Source organism: Theropithecus gelada, chromosome 7a (assembly GCF_003255815.1).
Source record: "Theropithecus gelada isolate Dixy chromosome 7a, Tgel_1.0, whole genome shotgun sequence".
Lineage (NCBI taxonomy): Eukaryota > Metazoa > Chordata > Mammalia > Primates > Cercopithecidae > Theropithecus > Theropithecus gelada.
In genome coordinates, this window is record NC_037674.1 from 30,821,356 (window position 1) to 30,843,686 (window position 22,331).

Genomic DNA, 22,331 nt, shown 5'->3' on the forward strand with positions numbered 1-22,331 from the left:
CATGAGCCACTGTACCTGGCAAAACTGAGTTTTCTTTCTTTCTTTTTTTTTTTTTTGGGACCGAGTTTCGCTCTTGTTGCCCAGGTTGGAGAGCAGTGGCACAATCTCGGCTTACTGCAACCTCCGCCTCCCGGGTTAAAGTGATTCTCCTGCCTTAGCCTCATGAGTAGCTGGGATTACAGGCATGCACCACCACACCTGGCTAATTTTGTATTTTTAGTAGAGATGGGGTTTCTCCATGTTGGTCAGGCTGGTCTCGAACTCCCGACCTCAGATGATCAGCCCGCCTCGGCCTCCCAAAGTGCTGGGATTACAGGCGTGAGCCATCGCACCTGGCAAACTGAGTTTGATTTCTCAAGGAATCTCAAACCTGGTTTCTGAAGTAGAATCAATGTTCATTAATTGTGATATAAATTAATGGTTTTTTATTTTTATTTTTTGAGATGGAGTCTCGCTCTGTTGCCCAAGCTGGAGTGCCGTGATGAGATCTCAGCTCACTGCAACTCCACCACCCGGGTTCAAAGGATTCTCCTGCATCAGCCTCCCAAGTAGCTGGGATTACAGGTACCTGCTACCACACCCGACTAATTTTTGTATTTCTAGTAGAGACAGGGTTTCACCATGTTGGCCAGGCTGGTCTCAAACTCCTGACCTCAGGTGATTCACCTGCCTTGGCCTCCCAAAATGATGGGATTACAAGCATGAGCCACTGCGCTCAGCTTAAGTTAGTTTTAGGACGGTTTTGATTTGTCTAAGTCAGAGGTTGTCAAACTATGACCCTGGGCCAAATCCAACCTGCCACCTGTTTCCCCTCAGCCCACAAGCCTTGAATAATTTTCACATTTTTAAACGAATGAAAAAAATCAAAATAATATTTTGTGGCATGTAAAAATTAGATGAAATTCAAATTTCAATGTCCATAAATACGAATCATCTGTGGCTACTTTTGTGCTACAGTGGCAGAGCTGAATAGATGTGACAGAGGCCATAGTGCCTGTGAAGTCTAAAATACTATCTGGTCCTTTGCAGAAAAAGTTAATTTATTTAATTTATAAGAGTCAAAATAAATGTACATTCAATTTTAGGTAAGAAGTCAAAACAGCGTAGGTGTGTTTTATGACATCCTCAGGCCCCAATATAGACTTACTGAGTCACAGAGGAAGTCAGAGGTCAAAAAACAGGAATCTGATTATTTAAAACTCTTTAGGTAGTCTGGGGCTCACTAAAAAAAAAAAAGAAAAAAAAAATTTAAGTAAATTGGCTATGTTAACCTACCTTAACCAGTATTTTCTGAGCTGAATACCTGATCTTAGAAAAATTAATTCTACCTTGGTCTTGGAAATTAAAAATTAAATTCCTCTATAAGATACCAAGAAAGCTTTGATAGAAAGAATGGTTGCAACTCTTTCTATCCTCAAGAGTCCATATTCAAGGCTTAATGCCAAAGACTTAAAAGAAATTGTCCAGGCAGTAGGCTGGGTGTAGTGGTTCACGCCTGAAATCCCAGGATTTGGGAGGCCAAAGTGGGAGGATCACTTGAGCCTAGGAGTTCAAGACCTATGGGCAACATAGTGAGACCCTGTCTCTACAAAAATAAAAATAATTAACTAGGTGTTTTGGTGCACACCTGTAGTCCCAGCTACTCAGGAGGTCAAGGCAGGAGAATTGCTAGAACCTAGGAGTTTAAGGTTACAAAGAGCTATAACACCAACCACACTCCAGCGTTGGTGACAGAGTGAGACTCTATCTCTTAAAAAACCCAAAATTAAAAAAAAGAAATTCCAGGCAGTAAACATGAAGTATTAGAAAACATGACAACTAAAGAAGGAAGAAGAAGAACAGGGCTAAAAGCAGTAGAGGACATGTACTGACTATCGAAGCTGATCTTGGTATCAATACAAAGTACTGACAACTGGCTTAGTAAGATTACAGAGAACTAGCTTTAAAACTGGGGATGTCAGGCCAGTTGCGGTGGTTCAGGCCTGTAATCCCAGCACTTTGGGAGGCCGAGGCGGGTGGATCACTTGAGGTCAGGAGTTCGAGACCGGCCTGGCCAACATATAGTGAAACCCTGTCTCTACTAAAAAATACAAAAATTAGCTGGACATGGTGGCATGTGCCTGGAGTCCCAGCTACTTGGGAGGCTGAGGCTGAAGAATCACTTAAACCTAGGAGGTGGAGGTTGCAGTGAGCCGAGATCACGCCACTGCACTCCAGCCTGGGCGACAGTGAGACTCCGTCTCTCAAAACAAACAAAACAAACAACAACTGGGGATTTCAACTCTGGCTGCTCATTATAATCCCTGGAAAGCTTGTCAAAAACTACCAACACCTGAATCCTATTCCCAAAAACTGATCTGACTGGTTTAGGGTATTATTTTAAAATCTCATAGCTGATTCAAATACGTAGCCAGGGTTGGGAACATCTGCTCTAGAGTGAAACTGCTAAGGCTCCAGTTCCAGGTTGCCAGTCACTAGCTGTGTGATTTTGCCAATTACTCAACCTTTCCATGTGTCAGTAGCCTCCCCTGTTAAAAAAGGGGTAATAATACCTAAGTGACAGGTTGTTTCACGGAATTACAGGTATGTTAACGCCTAATGCAAAGTTAAGTATTCAACAAAGGCCATACATCAGGAGGGCTTACCCTTAAGATACGCGCCCACATCTTCTGCTTAATGTGCTCTAACTGTAACTAATTTGGCCTTTAGGTTTATTTAAATGGCTGCTGAAGCACTGTATCACTTAAATTAGGCTCATAAGCCTTTTTTTTTTTCTAAAAGAGCAATTGAAAGAGTTCACGATATGCCACCCCAAACTATGCTGCTTTGATATAGCAATCATTTTGAGTTAAAGGCACCTGAAAAGCAGCAAATGCAGGGAGAGGTTTTCTCTGAACTCTTATCTGCCTAAAAACAGATTTTCCAAAAGGAACTCAAGGGTCATAAATCCCTTCTCCTGGAGTTTCATTAACCAGGGAATATTGACTATTCTCCCAGAAGAGGAATCTACAAGTCAACACCACACTCTGACAAACTTTGTTAAAAACTATCACATCTCCTATCTATTCTTCTAAGGATCCATTCATCTTTCCTAAAAATCATTTCCTGTTCTACGTGGCCTACATCCCCTCCCCCTTCCCCTATTAAGAGAGTCCCTAAACTCTCAAATCTCACTGCTTTGGGGGGTATTCACTTTTTTCCCTGTGATGCCCCTAAGCACTAATATTAAAAATTAATAAATTTCTATACATTTTCTTCTGTCAATCCTTCTGTTGTTAGTTTATTTCATAGACCCAGCTATTGAACCTTGGAGAAAAAAAGGAAAGTCTATCTGGCCGGGTGTGGTGGCTCACACCCGTAATCCCAGCACTGTGGGAGGTTGACGCGGGTGGATCACTTAAGTCAGGAGTTTGAGATTAGCCTGGCCAACATGGCGAAACGCTCCACTAAAAATACAAAAAAACTTAGCCGGGCCTGGTGGCGGGCACCTGTAATCCCAGCTACTTGGGAGGCTGAGGTAGGAGAATCCCTTGAACCCGAGGGGGCGGAGGTAGCAGTAAGCCGAGATCAAGCCATTGCACTCCATCCTGGGCGACAGAGCGAGACTCCGTCTCAAAGAAAAAAAAATAAAAAGGAACTTACCACCCGTCACAGAAAGGGTCTCCCACATGGCCGCTTCTTTTTTATACAAGGTGAAGACAATGGTGTCATTCCCAATCTTTGCTTTGCTGCTCTCATCGTCTATGGGAGCATAAAGAAATGCCTCAAATAAAAATGGAGGAAAGTTGACCTATGCAGAAGGGTGAAAACAGAAACTAAGTTAGTTACACAAATTAAGCACGCGTATTAAGAAATACGTGAAAAAGGTAAAATAACTTTCTAAAAGGCCCACTATATTCCAGGTAGTGAAAGATTATTATTATTCCAGGTAGTGCAAGGCATATGAGGAAGCCCTGGATAAAAGTAGTCTCTGATCTGATGATCTGTCTACAGATGGTGTGTCACCTGTATGGGATTCATTTTTTTAACAGGATTAAAAATTTAGGACGTTTATCTGTAAAGATGAGCCGGTTGCTCGTGCCCAGCTGCGCTCTTTTAGAAGCTTCGGACCACACCCCCGGGGACCGGCAGGCAAGACTTGCATTCTTACCTTCAGATAGTTTTCCGTGCAGAACACGTCCGTGTCTCTGACGCACACGCCTTTGAGGGGCAGAGACAGAAAGACCGCAGTCTTCGTCTGCTGCCAGCTGTAATCGCTAACCTGAAGGGGCATTCCGGGATCAACGGGAGCGGAGCGCGGCTGGCTGCTGCTTTCGCCTGCTTGGTTGCTAGGGAAGCTGGCGTTACCAAGCGCCAGCCCTTCCGGGCCAGGCCGACGGAAGCCCTGCGTTCCCAGCGTGCTCCGCCGCCACCACCTGGCGGACTCCATGCGTGACTATCTAGGCCCCCAGACCGGAGTCTGTTGCGGGTTCTTAGTTACCTTGCAGTCTAAGCGAGCAGTCAAAGAAGTAGGCCCATATCCTCTGATTAAGAAAAAAAAAAAAGCACTCAGTGGGTAGGGCGCGGTGACTCACGCCTGTAATCCCAGTACTGTGGGAGGCCGAGGCAGGTGTTTGAGACCAGCCTGGCCAACATGGTGAAACTCTACCTCTTAAAAAGACAAAAATTAGCCAAAGGTGGTGGTGTGTGCCTGTAATCCCAGCTACTTAGGAGGCTGAGGCAGGCGAATCCCTTGAACCTGGGAGGCAGAGGTTGCACTGAGCCGAGATCGTGCCACTGCACTCCAGCCTGGGGCAACAAGAGCAAGACTCTGTCTCAAAAGAAAAAAAAAAAGAAGTGGTGGTCCTCATCAAAAGGCATAATAAAGACTATTAAGATCTCTGAAATATGCCCTTCAGCCAGAGACACAGGGACATTTGTGGTTGAACAAGTTAAATTCATTGCTCATTAAGCAAGAGAGAAGACACATCATGAGGTGTCTCAGTAAGACAGTGTTAGAATTTAGGGGAATGAGGTTTGGTTCCCCATAGTTGGGTGTTTCAGAGAGCAAAGGTAATTCTATTGATTGGAGTTCAGGCCATGCTACCCCAAATTATGACACTTTAATTGAATTTTTAAAATTTAAATATTTTAAGCAGAAGGAATTGGAGAAGGAATATCTCACCTCTCTCTTCCCTGGCCCTTCTCCCATGAAGCAGGTCATAGGATAAGACCCTCATGTGAGAAGTGTTCTCCCTGTACTCAAATGAAAGAAGCATCCTTATCTCCAAATAAGAAATCTGAACAAACAAGGAGTGCAAAGTTCTCCCGACTGTACTACACTTAGCTCATATCCTTTGTATTATTACATTTCCTATGACTTTTCATTCTCTGTCAAACCTAGCATAAAAAATGCTGAGGTTTAATCATTTCTTCCATTCTTCATGTCCTTAAGAAGGTTCCCATGTAATGTAAACTAATATTGAATAAATTTATATGCTTTTTATCTTGTTAATCTGTCTTTTCTTACAGAGGCCCCAGTCAAGAACTTAGAAGGGTAGAAGGAGATATTTTTTCTTCCCTACATGATGACTGGTAAAAAAATAAAAAAAAGAAAAAGAAAAAAAGTAGCTGTTGCTCCTGAATGACTACTGGGTAAATATCGAAATGAAGGCAGAAATAAAGATGTTCTTTGAAACCAGGGAGAACAAAGACACAACGTACCAGAATCTCTGGGACACATTTAAAGCAGTGTGTAGAGGGAAATTTATAGCACTAAATGCCCACAAGAAAAAGCAGGAAAGATCTAAAATAGATATCCTAACATCACAATTAAAAGAACTAGAGAAGCAAGAGCAAACACATTCAAAAGCTAGCAGAAGGCAAGAAATAACTAATATCGGAGCAGAACTGAAGGAGATAGAGACACAAAAAACCTTTCAAAAATCAATGAATCCAGGAGCTGTTTTTTTAAAAACGATCAACAAAATAGATAGGACGCTAGCAAGACTAATAAAAAAGAAAAGAGAGAACAATCAAATAGATGCAATAAAAAATGATAAAGGGGATATCACCACCGATCCCACAGAAATACAAACTACCATCAGCAAATACTATAAACACCTCTATGCAAATAAACTAGAAAATCTAGAAGAAATGGATAAATTCCTGGACACATACACCCACCCAAGACTAAACCAGGAAGAAGTTGAATCTCTGAATAGACCAATAACGTGTTCTGAAATTGAGGCAATAATTAATAGCCTACCAACCAAAAAAAGTCCAGGACCAGATGGATTCACAGCCCAATTCTACCAGAGGTACAAAGAGGAGCTGGCACCATTCCTTCTGAAACTATTCCATTCAATGGAAAAAGAAGGAATCCTCCCCAACTCGTTTTATGAGGCCAGCATCATCCTGATACCAAAGCGTGGCAGAGACACAACAAAAAAAGAGAATTTTAGGCCAATATCCCCGATGAACATCATTGTGAAATCCTCAATAAAATACTGGCAAACCGAATCCAGCAGCACATCAAAAAGCTTATCCACCACAATCAAGTTGGCTTCATCCCTGGGATTCAAGGCTGGTTCAACATATGCAAATCAGAAAATGTAATCCATCACATAAACAGAACCAACGACAAAAACCACATAATTATCTCAATAGATGCGGAAAAGGCTTTTGACAAAATTCAACAGCCTTTCATGCTAAAAACTCTCAATAAACTAGGTATTGTTGGAATGTATCTCAAAATAATAAGAGCTATTTATGACGAACCCACAGCCAATATCATACTGAATGGGCAAAAACTGGAAGCATTCCCTTTGAAAACCGGCACAAAGATGCCCTCTCTCACCACTCCTATTCAACATTGTACTGGAAGTTCTGGCCAGGGCAATCAGGCAAGAGAAAGCAATACAGGGTATTCAAATAGGAAAAGAGGGGGTCAAATTGTCTCTGTTTGCAGATGACATGATTGTATATTTAGAAAACCCCATCGTCTCAGCCCCAAATCTCCTTAAGCTGATAAGCAACTTCAGCAAAATCTCAGGATACAAAACCAATGTGCATAAATCACAAGCATTCCTATACACGATTAACAGACAAACGGAGAGCCAAATCATGAATGAACTCCCATTCACAATTGCTACAAAGAGAATCAAATACCTAGGAATTCAACTTACAAGGGATGTGAAGTACCTCTTCAAGGAGAACTACAAACCACTGCTCAATGAAATAAAAGAGGACACAAACAAATGGAAGAACATTCCATGCTCATGGATAGGAAGAATCAATATTGTGAAAATGGCCATACTGCCCAAGGTAATTTATAGATTGAATGCTATCCCCATCAAGTTACCAATGACTTTCTTCACAGAATTGGAAAAAACTACTTTAAAGTTCATATGGAACCAAAAAAGAACCCGCATAGCCAAGACAATCCTAAGCAAAAAGAACAAAGCTGGAGGCATCACGCTACCTGACTTCAAACTATACTACAAGGCTACAGTAACCAAAACAGCATGGTACTGGTACCAAAACAGATATGTAGACCAATGGAACAGAACAGACGCCTCAGAAATAACACCATACATCTACAACCATCTGATCTTTGACAAACCTGATAAAAACAAGCAATGGGGAAAGGATTCCCTATTTAATAAATGTGCTGGGAAAACTGGCTAGTCATATGTAGAAAGCTGAAACGGGATCCCTTCCTTACACCTTATACAAAAATTAACTCAAGATGGATTAAAGACTTAAATGTAAGACCTAAAACCCCAAAAACCCTAGAAGAAAACCTAGACAATACTATTCAGGAGATAGGCATGGGCAAAGACTTCATGACTAAAACACCAAAAGCTATGGAAACAAAAGCCAAAATAGACAAATGGGACCTAATTAAAGTAAAGAGCTTGTGCACAGCAAAAGAAACTATCATCAGAGTGAACAGACAACCTACAGAATGGGAGAAAATTTTTGCAATCTATCCATCTGACAAAGGGCTAATATCCAGAATCTACAAAGAACTTAAACAACTTTACAAGAAAAAACAACCCCATCAAAAAGTAGGCAAAGGATATGAACAGACACTTCTCAAAAGAAAACATTTATGCATCCAACGGACATATGAAAAAACGCTCATCATCACTGGTCATCAGAGAAATGCAAATCAAAACCACAATGAGATACCATCTCAAGCCAGTTAGAATGGGGATCATTAAAAAGTCAGGAAACAACAGATGCTGGAGAGGATATGGAGAAATATGAACACTTTTACACTGTTGGGAGTGTAAATTAGTTCAACTGTTGTGGAAGAGAGTGTGAAGTTTCCTCAAGGATCTAGAACTAGAAATACCATTTGACCCAGCAATCCCATTACTGGGTATATATAGAAGGATTATAAATTATGCTACTATAAAGACACATGCACACATATGTTTATTGTGGCACTATTCACAATAGCAAAGACTTGGAACCAACCCAAATGTCCATCAATAATAGACTGGATAAAGAAAATATGGCACATATACACCATGGAATACTATGCAGCCATAAAGAAGAAAGAGTTCATGTCCTTTGCAGGGATATGGATGAAGCTGGAAACCATCACTCTCAGCAAAATATCACAAGGGCAGAAAACCAACCACCACATGTTCTCACTCATAAGTGGGAGTTGAACAACGAGGACACATGGACACAGGGAGGGGAACATTACACACTGGTGTCTGTTGGAAGGTGGGGGGCTGGGGGAGGGATAGCGTTAGGATAAATACCTAATGTAAATGAGAAGTTGATGGGTGCAGCAAACCAACATGGCACATGTATACCTATGTAACAAACCTGCACGTTGTGCACATGTACCCTAGAACTTAAAGTATAATAATAATAAAAAAGTAGCTGTTGTACATTTTATCCAGAAAGGGGATGTCTGTTATCTTGTGGGTGACACAAAGACCTTGTTTTTGCCTGTGCTTAGATAATATTATGAAGTGGCCTTGTTTTGTCTCATTTTATTGTGATCTCAGATACTTTTGTCTCAGCTTGGCATTCTATGAGATTTAAATTGTTAATGTTCAATAGAATAATATCATGGCCAAGCTGTGAGTGCCAGCTTGGCTTCTGAATATCAGAGGCTGCTTTTTTTACCTTTTTCTCAATAATCAACAAAGAGGACATATAAACAAAATATATAGAGAAAAAGAAATACAACCCCACAATAAAATGGGCAAATTGGCATAATCTTATTAATGTGAATACCTGCTTATTTTGTAACCAGCAATTCCACTCCTATGTATATATCTTAGAGATTTCTAGCAAGTTCCTAGGTGATGCTGATGCTTTGTGAACCACTGTCCTACAACAGGGTTTTTCAGCCTCCACACTATTAACATTATAGTCTGGATCATTTTGGATAATTTAGGCTGCCCTGTGCATTTTAGGATATTTAGCAGAATCCACCCTCTTAATTCTAGTAGCTCTCCTGAGTTCTAATAACAAAAGTGTCTCCAGACGTTGCCAAATGTCTTCTGGGTTTGGGGGGTGGGTGGGAATAGCAAAATTTCCCTCATCTGGGAATTACTGCCCTAGAAAAGGTCTTGGTCCTATACACTAGGAAACATATATAGGTGTTCACACCAACTTCATAGAAAAAAACCTGAAAACAAGCCAAATGTCTTTCAACAGGTATATACACAAAACAGAATATCATACAACAATAAAAATGAGTGAATGATAGCTATACATTGGATGGATGAGTGAAAAAAGCAAGTCAAATAATATCCTCAAGAAATAATGCTATTTTATACAACTTTTATTTTTTTATTTTTATTTTTTCTTTCTTTCTTCTTCTTCTTCTTCTTTTTTTTTTTTTTTTTTTGAGACGGAGTTTCACTCTTGTCACCCAAGCTGGAGTGCAATGGGGTATCTTGGCTCACTGCAATCTCCGCCTCCCAGGTTCAAGCGATTCTCCTGTCTCAGCCTCCCGAGTAGCTGGGATTACAGGCACCCACCACCAGGCCTGGCTAATTTTTTGTATTTTTAGTAGAGATGGGGTTTTGCCATGTTGGCTAGGCTGGTCTCGAACTCCTGACCTCAGGTGATCCGTTCACTTCCATCTCTCAAAGTGCTGGAATTATAGGCATGAGCCACCGTGCCTGGCCTTCATAAAACTTTTGAACAAAGGAAACTAAATCCACTAGATAAGGATTCCTAGGTATGTGGTAAAACTATACAAACACTTCTCTACTTACAGTGGGGTTACCTCCTGATAATCCATCATAAGTTGAAAATATCCTATGTCAAAAATGCGTTTAATACACCTAACCTACCAAACATCATAGCTTAGCCTACCCTACCTTAAACATGCTCAGAACACTTACATTAGCTATAGTTGGGCAAAGTCATCTAACACAAAACCTATTTTATAATAAAGTGTCTAATATAACCTGTAATTTATTGAATACTGTACTAAAAATGAAAAACAGAATGGTTGTATGGATACTCACCGCATGGTTTCTACTGAATGCATATAGCTTTTGCATCACTGTAAAGTTAGGAAATCGAAGCAGAACCATCATAAGTCAGGGGTCGTCTGTAAAGGTAGGCACTAGAAAGAATAGTGGTTAACTCTTTTGTGAAGTTCATACAAGTGGGACCCTTTTTGGTAACCAACAGTACTGATTACCACATAGTCACACTATATGAATTAAAACGAAGGTCCTGGATGCACTTGGTGTCTCACGCCTGTAATCTCAGCACTTTGGGAGTATCACTTTAGGCCAGGAGTTCAGGTTACAATGAACTATGATTATGCCACTGCACTCTATCCTGGGTAACAGACACTCTCTCTAAAATTAAATTAAAACAATAAATAAAATAAATACAATTAAAATTAAATACAGAGGTTCTCAGAACATAGTCCTCCCCACCCCCACCAGGAATATCATCATCATCTGGGGACCTGTTAGAAATGCAAATTCCCAGGCCCCTTCTAGACCTATTGAACCAGAAGTTCTGGAAGTGGGGTGCAGCAATCTGTGTTTTATCCAGCCCACCAGGTAATTTTGATACACACCAAAGTTTGAGAACCACTAGATTAAGAGATAAGTTTTACTGGGGAAAGCAGAAACTTACAAAACCAACAGAAAATACAGGTTCCCCGCTTCTCCCATCATCCCAAGGAACAACAGGTAGGGGGCCAGGGTACTCTGCTGGATACGTGGTGTGGGTTCACATAATAGGAGAAGAATCCCATCCCCTTGTTGCTCTCCTTTTTATAGGGCACACACAAAAAGAACCTTGTCAGTAAGGAAATTACTAGAGCACCAGGCAATCTGTTTATAGGCCTTTTTTGTTTGTTTGTTTGTTTGTTCGTGACGGAGTCTCACTCTGTCGCCCAGGCTGGAGTGCAGTGGCGTGATCTCAGCTCACTGTAAGCTCCGCCTCCCGGATTCAAGCCGTTCTCCTGCCTCAGCCTCTCGAGTAGCTGGGACTACAGGTGTGAGCCACAGTATTCACTGTTCCTTATCTTAAATATTATGTAGGAATAATATTAGCTTATCAGATTAAATCTATGAAAGAAATGTCAGAAATTCAAAGTAGCAATTCTCCTCGAAATGCAAATCAAACCCACAATGAGATAACATCTCACCCCAGTAAGAATGACTATTATTAAAAAGTCAAAAAATAATAGATGCTGGCAAGGTTGCAGAGAAAAGGGATCACTTATATACTGTTGGTGGGAATGTAACTTAGTTCAGCCACTGTGGAAAGCAGTTTGGTGATTTCTCAAAGAACACAAAGTAGAATTACCATTCAATCCAGCCATACCATTATTGTGTATATACCCAAAGGAATATAAATGATTCTACCATAATGACACATGCACACATACGTTCATCACAGCAGTATTCACAATAGCAAAGACATAAAACCAACCTAGATGCTCATGAATGGTGAACTGGATAAAGACAATGTAGTACATATATACCATGGATTACTATGCAGCCATAAAAAAGAACAAGATCATGTTTTTTGCAGCAACATAGATGGAGCTGAAGGCCATTATTCTAAGTGAACTACCACAGGAACAGAAAACCAAATACTGCATGTTCTCACTTACAAGTGGGAGCTAAGCATTGAGTACATATGGACGCAATGAAGGAAACAGCAGACACCAAGGCCTGCTTAAGAGTGAAGGGTGGGAGGAAGGTGGGAATCAACAAACCACCTATCTGGCGCTATGCTTATTACCTGAGTGATAAAATAATCAGTATATCAAACCTCCATGACACAAAATTTATCTTCATAGCAAGCCTGCACATATTCCTGAACCTGAAATAAAAGTTTAAAAAAATTACCTTTATGAATAAACAAATCCGTAGTTTTAAAAAGAATGAAAGTTGTATACTCGTGTTTTTTCTTCACACTGATATAATCAGAAAAATATATGACTTTTTTTGTGGGGTGGAGACAGTCTCACTCTGTCTCTCAGGCTGGAGTGCAGTGGCACAATCTTGGCTCACTGCAACCTCTGTCTCCCAGGTTCAAGCATTTCTCGTGCTTCAGCCTCCCAAGTAGTAGCTGGGATTACAGGTGTGTGCCACCACACCCAGCTAATTTTTTCTTTTTTTTAGTAGAGACGGGGTTTCGCCATGCTTGCCAGGCTGGTCTTGAACTCCTGGCCTCAAGAGACCCACCCACCTCAGTCCCCCAAAGTGCTGAGATTACAGGCATGAGCCAGTGCACACAGCCTGATATAGTTATTTTTTAAACTCAAATTATCAAATAAGTCTAGTTTAATTGCACGAACTTGATTTCTTTCTTTCTTTCTTTCTTTCTTTTTTAAGTGCTTTTGAGCTAGCAGCTTCTGTGAGAAGGATCTTTTTTTTTTTTTTTTTTTTTTTAAAGCAGGCTATCACATTTAAAGCATTAGACATTCAATTTACATTAAGGACATGTTGAGAATATTAGATCTCTATAAGTGCTTTTTAGTTTCTCTAAAAGGACTGTCATTTTAGGCCAGATAATTGTTTTGTCATGCAGGGCAATCCTAAGCATTGTGAGATGTTTGCAGCATACCAAACCTCTACCCATTAGATGCCAAAAGCGCCCCCAAATTGTAACAGCCAAAAATGTCTCCAGACATTGCCAAACATTCCTGAGGGAAGAGTGGTGATATTGCTCCAAAACAATCATAATGGTACTCTTTAAAGAGTATTCTAATTTATTTTACTTATACCCTCCCACCCCATTCCCCCGCCGCCCCGAAGTAGGAATATATGCCAAACTCACACAGCCAGAAGTAAAGACTTTTCTCACTAGATGCTCAAAAACACAAGGCTCTTGCAGCTTCAGCGTAGCAAATTAGCAACGGGTCGTAAGCAATCAAAGGACACACACTCACCTGTCTGTTATCCTTTTCAGTGGACCCAAGACTGGTTTGCACAGAGTTAAACATGTGGAACTGTAAGTCCAATTAAACCTCTTTTTCTTCCCAGTCATGGATATGTCTTTATCAACAGCGCGAAAATGGACTAATATAGTTATCAAGTCTCTTCCGTTTTCTCCAATCTCAAAAAGCTCTTTAGTCTTTGGAAGAGTACAGGCCTTACCTTTTGTAGGATGGTCCTTGAGCTGGATGTTTCCTTATGATCAGACTCAGGTCATTTCCATGATATTCATTCACGGCAGGAATATCATGGAAATGAAACTATGAAACTATGCCCTTCTAAGAGTATCAGCCATAGTACAGTGCATATGCCGTTGACTGTTTCCACCTCTGGTGATGGTAACATTGGTCATCACCTGTCATGTTGGTGTCTGCCGAGTTTCTTCACTGTAAAGTCATAATTTTCCTCTTTGTAATGGATTCGTGTTTTGTGGGAGGCAGATACTCTGCAATCACACCAATATCCTATTCCTTCATCTTCCTGCAACTAGTGCCTCCACTGACATAAAGCTACTTAGAGCATTTTCTACTTTATCTAAGTTAATCATGTTTTTATTCCTAATATTGCTTGTTTGTATAATCTCTTTCTGTCCCATCTCTCTTATTACATGTTTATTCGTTTTTTGAAAGAGAAGAAAAAACAACCTTTATTTTCGTTGATCTTCTCCTATTTTTCTTCTATTTCATTAACTTCTGCTCTTACATTTGTTTCCATTCTTCTACTCGTTTTTCTTCAACCTCTTGAGTTAAATCATAATTCATTTTTTAAAAAGCTCCTTGGTTTTCATAGGTTCATTTAAGACTGTAAACTGACCTTCCAAATACTGCGAGAGCTGTATTCTAGAATTTTTAAGTTAGGTTTACTGAGGTATAATTTACATGCAGTAAAATTCACTCATTTGTGATATATTGTTCTATGAGTTTTGATCAATATATATAGCTCTGTAACCTCAACCACAACCAAGATATTAAATGTTTCCATCTCACCAAAGTTTTCTCGTATTTCTTTGCAGGCAATTTCCTCCTCCTGTAACTGACTCAAGTTCAAGTGCTCACCGTTAGAAGTCAAAGCATGAGAAATGAGGTGTGACAAAAGGGAAACGGCTTTTATTCAAACGTTAGCAGATGGGGAATGTCCAGGCTCACGCCCTTAACAGACTATTTCAAACTTTAGGCTGTGGACAGGGGTTTAAAGAGGGGAACTTGGAATAGAAGGCATGCAGGAGTGGTGCTGGGTGCGAGGTCTGTGTGTCTTGTTTCACTGGTTATCCTGAGTCATGGTCCACTTGGAGTGCAGGCTCGCATCATCTCAACAGCTAACATCTCCACAGTTAGCTGTTGACTAACTGCCCTGAGGTAATCTCTGGAATTTCACACCTGGGTTTCCATGCCTGTTTTGTCTCAAGATTAGCCCCTGCAACTTCTAGACACATAATTAGATAAACTACCAGTGCACAAGAGTGTCTGGTGGGAAGACAGGGGAACAAAGAGTATTAAGGTATGTTTCAAGGCTAAAAGGAAGGAAAAAAAAAAAAGTCTCAAAATGCATTTTGAACCTAAGCTACTCAGTTACATCCTCCCAGCCCCCAACCCTGGCAACCACTGAACTGAATTCTTTTCCTATTCTTTCGTCTTTTTTCAGAATGTTGTATAAGGAAATCATGTAGTATGAACCCTTCTGTTTTCTTCTTATGTAGCACAATGCTTTTGAGATCCATCTGTGCTGTTGTGTTTCATGCATTCTTTTGTTGCTAAGTATTATATAATATACATGTACAGACTTGTTTGTCTATTCTATAGTTGGTAGACATTTTGGTTGTTTCCAGTTTTTGGTAATTATGAATAAAACTGCTATAAACATTCAGGAGTAAATACTTAAAAATATAATTATGGGGCCATATGATAGGTTTAAGTTTACCAATTTTATAAGAAACTCCTAAACTACTTCAAAAGTACAAATTTTACATTTCTACCAGCAATGTTTAAACGTTTCCATTACTCTGCATATTCACCAGGACTGGGTATCAATAGTTTTATGGGCCTTTAAAACATTTTATCAAATCTATTTGTACCTCACTACAGATTTAATTTGCATTGGTCTGGTAACTAGTGACATTAGCATCTTTTCATGTGCTTATTTGTTCCACTCTTCAGTGATACATCTGTTAAATGTGTTTTATGTATTCTGGATACGCTTTTCAAATATTTTATTTCATTGTATGGTTTGTCTTTTCATCCTTCACAATGTCTTTTAAATAACAGAAGTTTTAATTGTGATAAAGCTTAATTTAACCACTTTTAAAATAGTTGTTTGAGTCTTAACTAAAAAGTTTTCTAACCTAACACACAAAGCTTTTCTATTTTCTTCTAGAAATGTTATAGTTTTAGGTCTTAAATGTAGATGTGTTTCATTTTCAGTTAAATTTTTATATGACACCATGTATAGGTCCAGGCTCATTTTTTCACACATGGTTGTCCAATTGTTTCATATCATGTGTTTAAAAAGAGTACCCTTTCTCCATTGAAATATCTTGGCAATGTTTTCAGAAACCAATAGACTCTCTCTCTATATATATATATATAGTCTATTGACACACACATATATATAGTCTATTGACATATATATAGTCTACTGACATATATATAGTCTACTGACATATATATAGTCTACATAGTCTATTGACATATATATGTGTATATATATGTACGGGTCAAAGCAATTACAAACAAGAAGAAATATCTTTTATATTTACCTTCATTTTTGCTACTTCCAACACTATTCATTTTTTGGTGTGGATACAAGTTTCTCTGCAATATAATCCTTCTGCCTGAAGAACATCCTTTTTTTTCAGACTTCTCAAAAGAATAATTATTTATTATTTCTTTTCGTGTGTGTGTGTGTGTGTGTGTGTGTGTGTGTGTGTGTGTGTGTGTATTTTTTATTTCCACAGGTTTTTGGGGAACAGGTAATATTTGGTTACATGAGTAAGTTCTTTAGTGGTGATTTGTGAGATTTTGGTGTGCCCATCATCTGAGCAGTATACACTGAACCCAAATTTGTAGTCTTTTATCCCTCACCCCCTTACCACCCTTTCCCCGAGTCCCCAAAGTCCATGTGTCATTATTATGCCTTCGCATCCTCATAGCTTAGCTCCCACTTATGAGAACATACGACCTGAAGAACATCCTTTAATCTTTCTGGTGGCACAGGTCTGCTTGCAACAAATTCTCAGCTTTTGTTTGCCTTGGCTGAGCTGGGTTTGGGTATTGTTGTTGGTAGAGCTGTCTTTAGTGGAACACAAACTTCAAATTCCTCTACGGATGTGCTACTAAAGTTTTGTGCTTAGGGGAGAGGCACAGGACCTGTGTCTCGGTAATGGGACTTCCTCATTATTCTTTCCCTTCCCCTCATGGCCACTAAACTCTGCTTTATCTTTGTGATTGGTCTTGGGACACAGTTTCCTACTCCTTTCCAGGACTTCCTCTCATGATCTGCTTGACATCAATGAAGCATCCTTTGCCCAAGAAATTCCCTGTTCTTCCTACAGTGGCAGAGAGTTTTTCTTTTACCCTTCCTCCAGCATTAAGGGATCTTTGCCTTTGTTTTGGTATTGGGATAGTGTCCTATCTGCTACCAAGAAGCAAACAAGTTTTTCTTCTGGCCCTCCCCTAAAAACAATAATTCTTTGCCTGTGTCCAGGGACAAAAGAGTTTGATGATCCTTCCCAATGTTTTAAGGCTTTTGATTTGTAGGAGAGAAGTGGTTAGACAATTGCACTTTATGCCTGTCCCCAAGAATCTACGAATCACATGAACACTTGAACCACTGCTGTGGATGGTGGGTGAGGGGGATTTCTTCAGTCTTCTCTCCTCCCCCCCAATCATTTTCTTGAGCATCCAGTGAAGGCCTACAAGCGAGTGCAAATTCACTTTGTGTCTGAGGCCCCCACCTATGACAAACTGACACACTAACCCATGTATGGCCTTTAAAAAAATTTAGTTGATTTCTTCTTTCCCATTGATATGATGGCCACCTTTCTCTTCCACTTTGCTAAGTGTGGAATAGTTAATGTGCTTTCTCTCCTTGGAGAATCTTGTTTCTCTTTGCTATTCAGATTACTTGATTGCCTTTGAAATTAGCTCTATGATGGTTTTAGAAAAAGTTACGGTTTTGCAGATTATCCAGCTTTTTCTCATGGTTAGAGTGGAAATGAGGTTCTTTGCAGTTTTCTATATCCTAAACCTACCCCTTTAGTCTTCAAGGTATAAATGTTACATAACTTTCCTTCTGATGAATTAATTACCGAAGAGTTTACTTTTTTTTTTTTTTGATGGAGTCTCATTCTGACACCAGGCTGGAGTGCAGTGGCATGATCTCAGCTCACTGCAACCTCTGCCTCCCAGGTTCAAGTGATTCTCCTAGCTCAGCCTCCTGAGTAGCTGGGACTACAGGCGCCTGCCACCACGCCCAGCTAACTTTTGTATTTTTAGTAGAGACGGGGTTTCACCACGTTTGCCAGGATGGTCTTGATCCAAGGTGGGTGGAACACGAGGTCAAGAGTTTACTTTCATTTTCTAAACATACATGGTTTTTTTGTCATTATCTTTTGGCCAGACAACACAGTCTGCATACCACCCAGTCAATAGTATTGTTATAGCAGCTGAAGTGGACAAAAATATATGTTAAAAATCATTTGTTTAAAATTTGATGCTTGGACTATCATTTTCTGAAATAAATTTGTTTGAAAATCTTAAGCAGTTGCTGCTTATTTCTCCCCATAATTCTCTGTGATTGTATCTCCCGCTTTATATATGTTGAGGCTCTGTTGCAATCATACATGTCCACGATTATTTTATCATTTTGGTGGGGTTTTAAAAATATTTATAAAATGTTCTGTTGGGTGTAAATGGGGGCAAGATGGCCAACTAGATGCAACCAGATAGAACAGCTGCCACTGAGGGACTGAGATGACTGTCATACCCCTAAGAGATCTTCAGAGGGAAGGCACCAGAATGAACAAAAGGAAGACACAGAAGCTAGGCTGACGGGGGAGGAAGCTGGGAGCCCTGCATGGGGCTACTGTGCACCAGGACTCATTCCTGGCCCTCAGAGACTCTGAGGGAACAGGTTAAGTTGAACTGGTAAGGAGCAACCCACTCTTGCTGTGTGCCTCTGGAATCTTGGCAGGAGACCCCCTGACCACCAAGGACCCTTGAGTTGGCAGGGATAGCTGCTCAGAGAAGTGGTAGGGGCAGCACGTCTGCTGAAGAGGAGCCCAGAAGGTTTGGTGCAGGAGCATCTATAGTGAAGCATGGCCAGGAGAGCCCATCTCTCTAGGCTCAACTTGCTCCCATAAGAGACTTTAGCCCTAGAGGAACTGTTGGACCTGAACTCTGCTAGGTGGTCTTGCCCATCAGACACACAGGTCTGACATGAGCATCCCTTGGTCTGCTGGCCCCTCCTGGGGCCCAGGCCTGATTGAGCCTGCTTGCCAGACAGCCTTAGGTGTCCTGGGGGCCCACATCATAGTTCCTGTGCTGGTGGACCATGCCTGACCATCAGAGAACTACAGCAGGACAGCCCCTACAGCCACACACCAGGCCACCCACTCCCTCCCCACACTGCTGCTTTGGCTGGCCCACAGCAACCCCCCACATTGCTTTGCTGGCATGCCCTTGCACCAACACTGCCATGGGAATGAAACTAGGCACAGAGAACAGCAGAACCTCCCCCGACTTGAGTGATCACCCCTGCCTGTGGTGCGCAGAAAACACATACAGACTACGCCTGCCCGCACCCCATTCTAACACTACCACCAGCCAACCACACACACAGTCACCAGCAGGGGCCCCTGGAAGCTGTACTGCCTCCGCCACTGTGGTGAATACCTGCACAAAGGCAGGCATCCCAGCACCTTCTACACTCTGCTGCAGCCAACGGGTGTGTCCCCACCATGCTGCCACTATGCCACTACTGCTGCTGGCACATGTGTACAAGGTGCCCGGCCTGCTATATTTCTTTGATTAGTATTGTTCTGGTATAGTTTTTCGTAACTCTTTACTTTTTTTTTTTTTTTTTTGAGACAGAGTCTTGCTCTGTTGCCCAGGCTGGAGTGCAGTGGTGAGATCTTGGCTCACTGCAACCTTGGCATCCCGGGTTCAAGCGATTCTCCTGCCTTAGCCTCCCAAGTAGCTGGGATTACAGGCGCCTGCCACCACGCCCAGCTAATTTTTGTATTTTTAGTAGAGAAGGGGTTTCATCATGTTGGTCAGGCTGGTCTTCAACTCTTGACCTCAGATGATCCGTCCACATTGACCTCCCAAAGTGCTGGGATTACAGGCGTGAGTCACTGCACCCAGCCTGCTATATTTCTTTGATTAGTACTTTTTTTTCCTATTACAGGTGTGAGCCACTGCACCCAGCCCTTTCATTTCTTAATCGCACTTACCCTTTTACTCTCTGTATCATTAGAATAAAAACCTCATGAATAGTGATTTTTGTCTGTTTGATCTACTGCTATAGTTCTAGCATCTAGAAGAGTGCCTGAACATAGAAGACAGTAAATATTGAATGGATTAATGTCAACTTATTTGGGTTTCATCATTTCTATCTTATTGTTTAGCTTACCTTTCCGAATCCTATGCAAACTTATTTAAAGTTTCGGTTTATTCCATTATTTTCATCTTGAGTGGACTGAAATTTCAAAAGGTATTGATTAGCTGGTTTTCCTGTCTTCAGATCTCATGTGTTCAGAAATTTTGATTTGCAGTGTCTTTTTTGTTCCCTTCTCTTATCTTTCTTTCCTCTGGGTTCATCTTTTTCTTTCTAGCAATTTTGGGTTGCCTCCAATTTGTGTCTTAGGGACCCCAATTCAGCGAGGTGTTATATGCTAATTCACTGCTTCAGTTCTTTCTTCATATTGTAACCCAGTTATCAACTCTGTAAATTTTTAAAACTGCGTATTTCTACCCACTTAGCCTGGCATCTTCCTATAGAGCCCCGGTATCAGTTGAAGGTAGGTTTCGGTTTTTAGTTTCCTTTCACAAGTGGTACAGCAGTGGAGAGAAATCAGCCCCTGGCTTCAAACGGTGTTATGCTTGCCTCCACTTTCATTCCTGATATTTCTGCCTACCATTAAAAAAAAAAAAAAAATCAGTTTTGGCCAGGCACGGTGGCTCATGCCTGTAATGCCAGCACTTTGGGAGGCTGAGGCGGGCAGATCACTTGAGGTCAGGAATTTGAGACCAGCCTAGCCAACATGGTGAAACCCCGTCTTTACTAAAAATACAAAAATTAGCCAGGTATGGTGGCATGGGCCTGTAATCCCAGTTACTCAGGAGGTTGAGGCATGAGAATTGCTTGACCCTGGGAGATGGAGGTTGTAGAGAGCCGAGATTGTGTCACTGCACTCCCGCCTGGGTGACAGAGCAAGATTCCATTTCAAAAAAATCAGTCTCGTCAGAGGCTCAAATTTTTTTTTTTTTTTGACAAGGTCTTGTTCTGTTGCCCAGACTGAAGTGCAGCGGCATGATCAAGGCCCACTGCAGCCTCAACTCCTGGGCTCAAGCAATACTCCCACCTCAGCCTCCTGAGTAGCTGAGACCACAGGTGTGCACCATCACACTTAGCTAATTAAAAAAAATTTTTTTGTATAGACAGAGTCTCCCTAGGTTGCCCAGGTTGATCTTGAACTCCTGGGCTCAAGTGATCCTCCCACCTCGGCCTCTCAAAGCGTGGAATTACAGGTGTCAGCCACCGCTCCGGGCCTCTTTATTTTTTAAATAATCTATTTATGGTCTTATTATTCCTTCTAGTGTTTTCCTATTTCATTTCCTATTATTTCCTTCCTTCTACTTTCAAGTTTTTTGTTGTTGTTTTCGTATTCTCTTGAGATCAATACTTAGCTCATTATACTTTGAGCTTAAAAATAATCTAAAGCTATATATTTATTTCCCTTTCAGCACCGTTATTGCATCTCATGTTTTAAAATGTTTAGACGGCCGGGCGCGGTGGCTCACGCCTGTAATCCCAGCACTTTGGGAGGCCGAGGCGGGCGGATCACAAGGTCAGGAGATCGAGACCACAGTGAAACCCCGTCTCTACTAAAAATACAAAAAATTAGCCGGGCGCGGTGGTGGGCGCCTGTAGTCCCAGCTACTCAGGAGGCTGAGGCAGGAGAATGGCGTGAACCCAGGAGGCGGAGCTTGCAGTGAGCCGAGATCGCGCCACTGCACTCCAGCCTGGGCGACAGCGCGAGACTCCGTCTCAAAAAAAAAAAAAAATAAAAAAAAAAAAAATAAAATGTTTAGACCTCATTACCTTGTCAGATTAGAATTTCTGACTGCAAGTTTCTGCTTGTGAACTCAGAGTCAGGCAGGCTGCTGCTTCACCATGGCTCATACTTTCTTTCTGTACAATATTACCTGTCCTTGGATTTAGCATGGTTTTGAGTTCAATTTTATCTTTTCATATTTATCACTGCTGTATGTTTAAAATAGAGGGAGTAACTTAGAGCATCACTTAATGTTATTTGATAAGAATTCTCTCTATATATTTCTTCTCTCTCCTTCAGCAAGATACACATATTTTTTCCTATTAAATTTGAAATGTCATGCATTTAAATTTTATCTTGAGATAATTTCATCTCATCACTTCTTACCTATAATGCCGAGCTTTCATCAGTTGACACATTATTTTGTTCAGCCTCTTTTTGTGTAACAGACTCAAGGCAACTGATGATTGTTTCAAGCAAACTTTAGAGGTCTTATCATTCAAGAAAGTTGCTTTTTTTTTTTTTTTTGAGACAGAGTCTCACGAGTCTCGCTCTGTTGCCCAGGCTGGAGTGCCGTGGCACAATCTCAGCTCACTGTCACTGCAACCTCTGCCTCCTGGACT

At 40.9% G+C, this 22,331-nt stretch overlaps 1 protein-coding gene across 3 annotated transcripts in view; it reads right to left on the bottom strand.

Annotated features, from left to right (window-relative positions):
- The window catches only part of DNAAF4 (dynein axonemal assembly factor 4), an 86,443-nt gene extending 75,211 nt beyond the window's left edge, over positions 1–11,232 (bottom strand). For 2 of the 3 annotated variants that reach the window (XM_025389672.1, XM_025389671.1), the window contains exons 1-3: positions 11,119–11,232; positions 4,151–4,523; positions 3,643–3,790 (exon numbers count right to left, since the gene is read on the bottom strand). In XM_025389672.1, coding sequence (XP_025245457.1) covers positions 3,643–3,790; positions 4,151–4,429 — 427 coding nt within the window. In that variant the 5' untranslated portion in view covers positions 4,430–4,523; positions 11,119–11,232. Of the gene's footprint in view, positions 1–3,642; positions 3,791–4,150; positions 4,524–11,118 lie in introns of those variants that run through there. The other variant, XM_025389673.1, reaches the window with a different exon arrangement.
- Between the last annotated feature and the right edge of the window lie 11,099 nt (positions 11,233–22,331).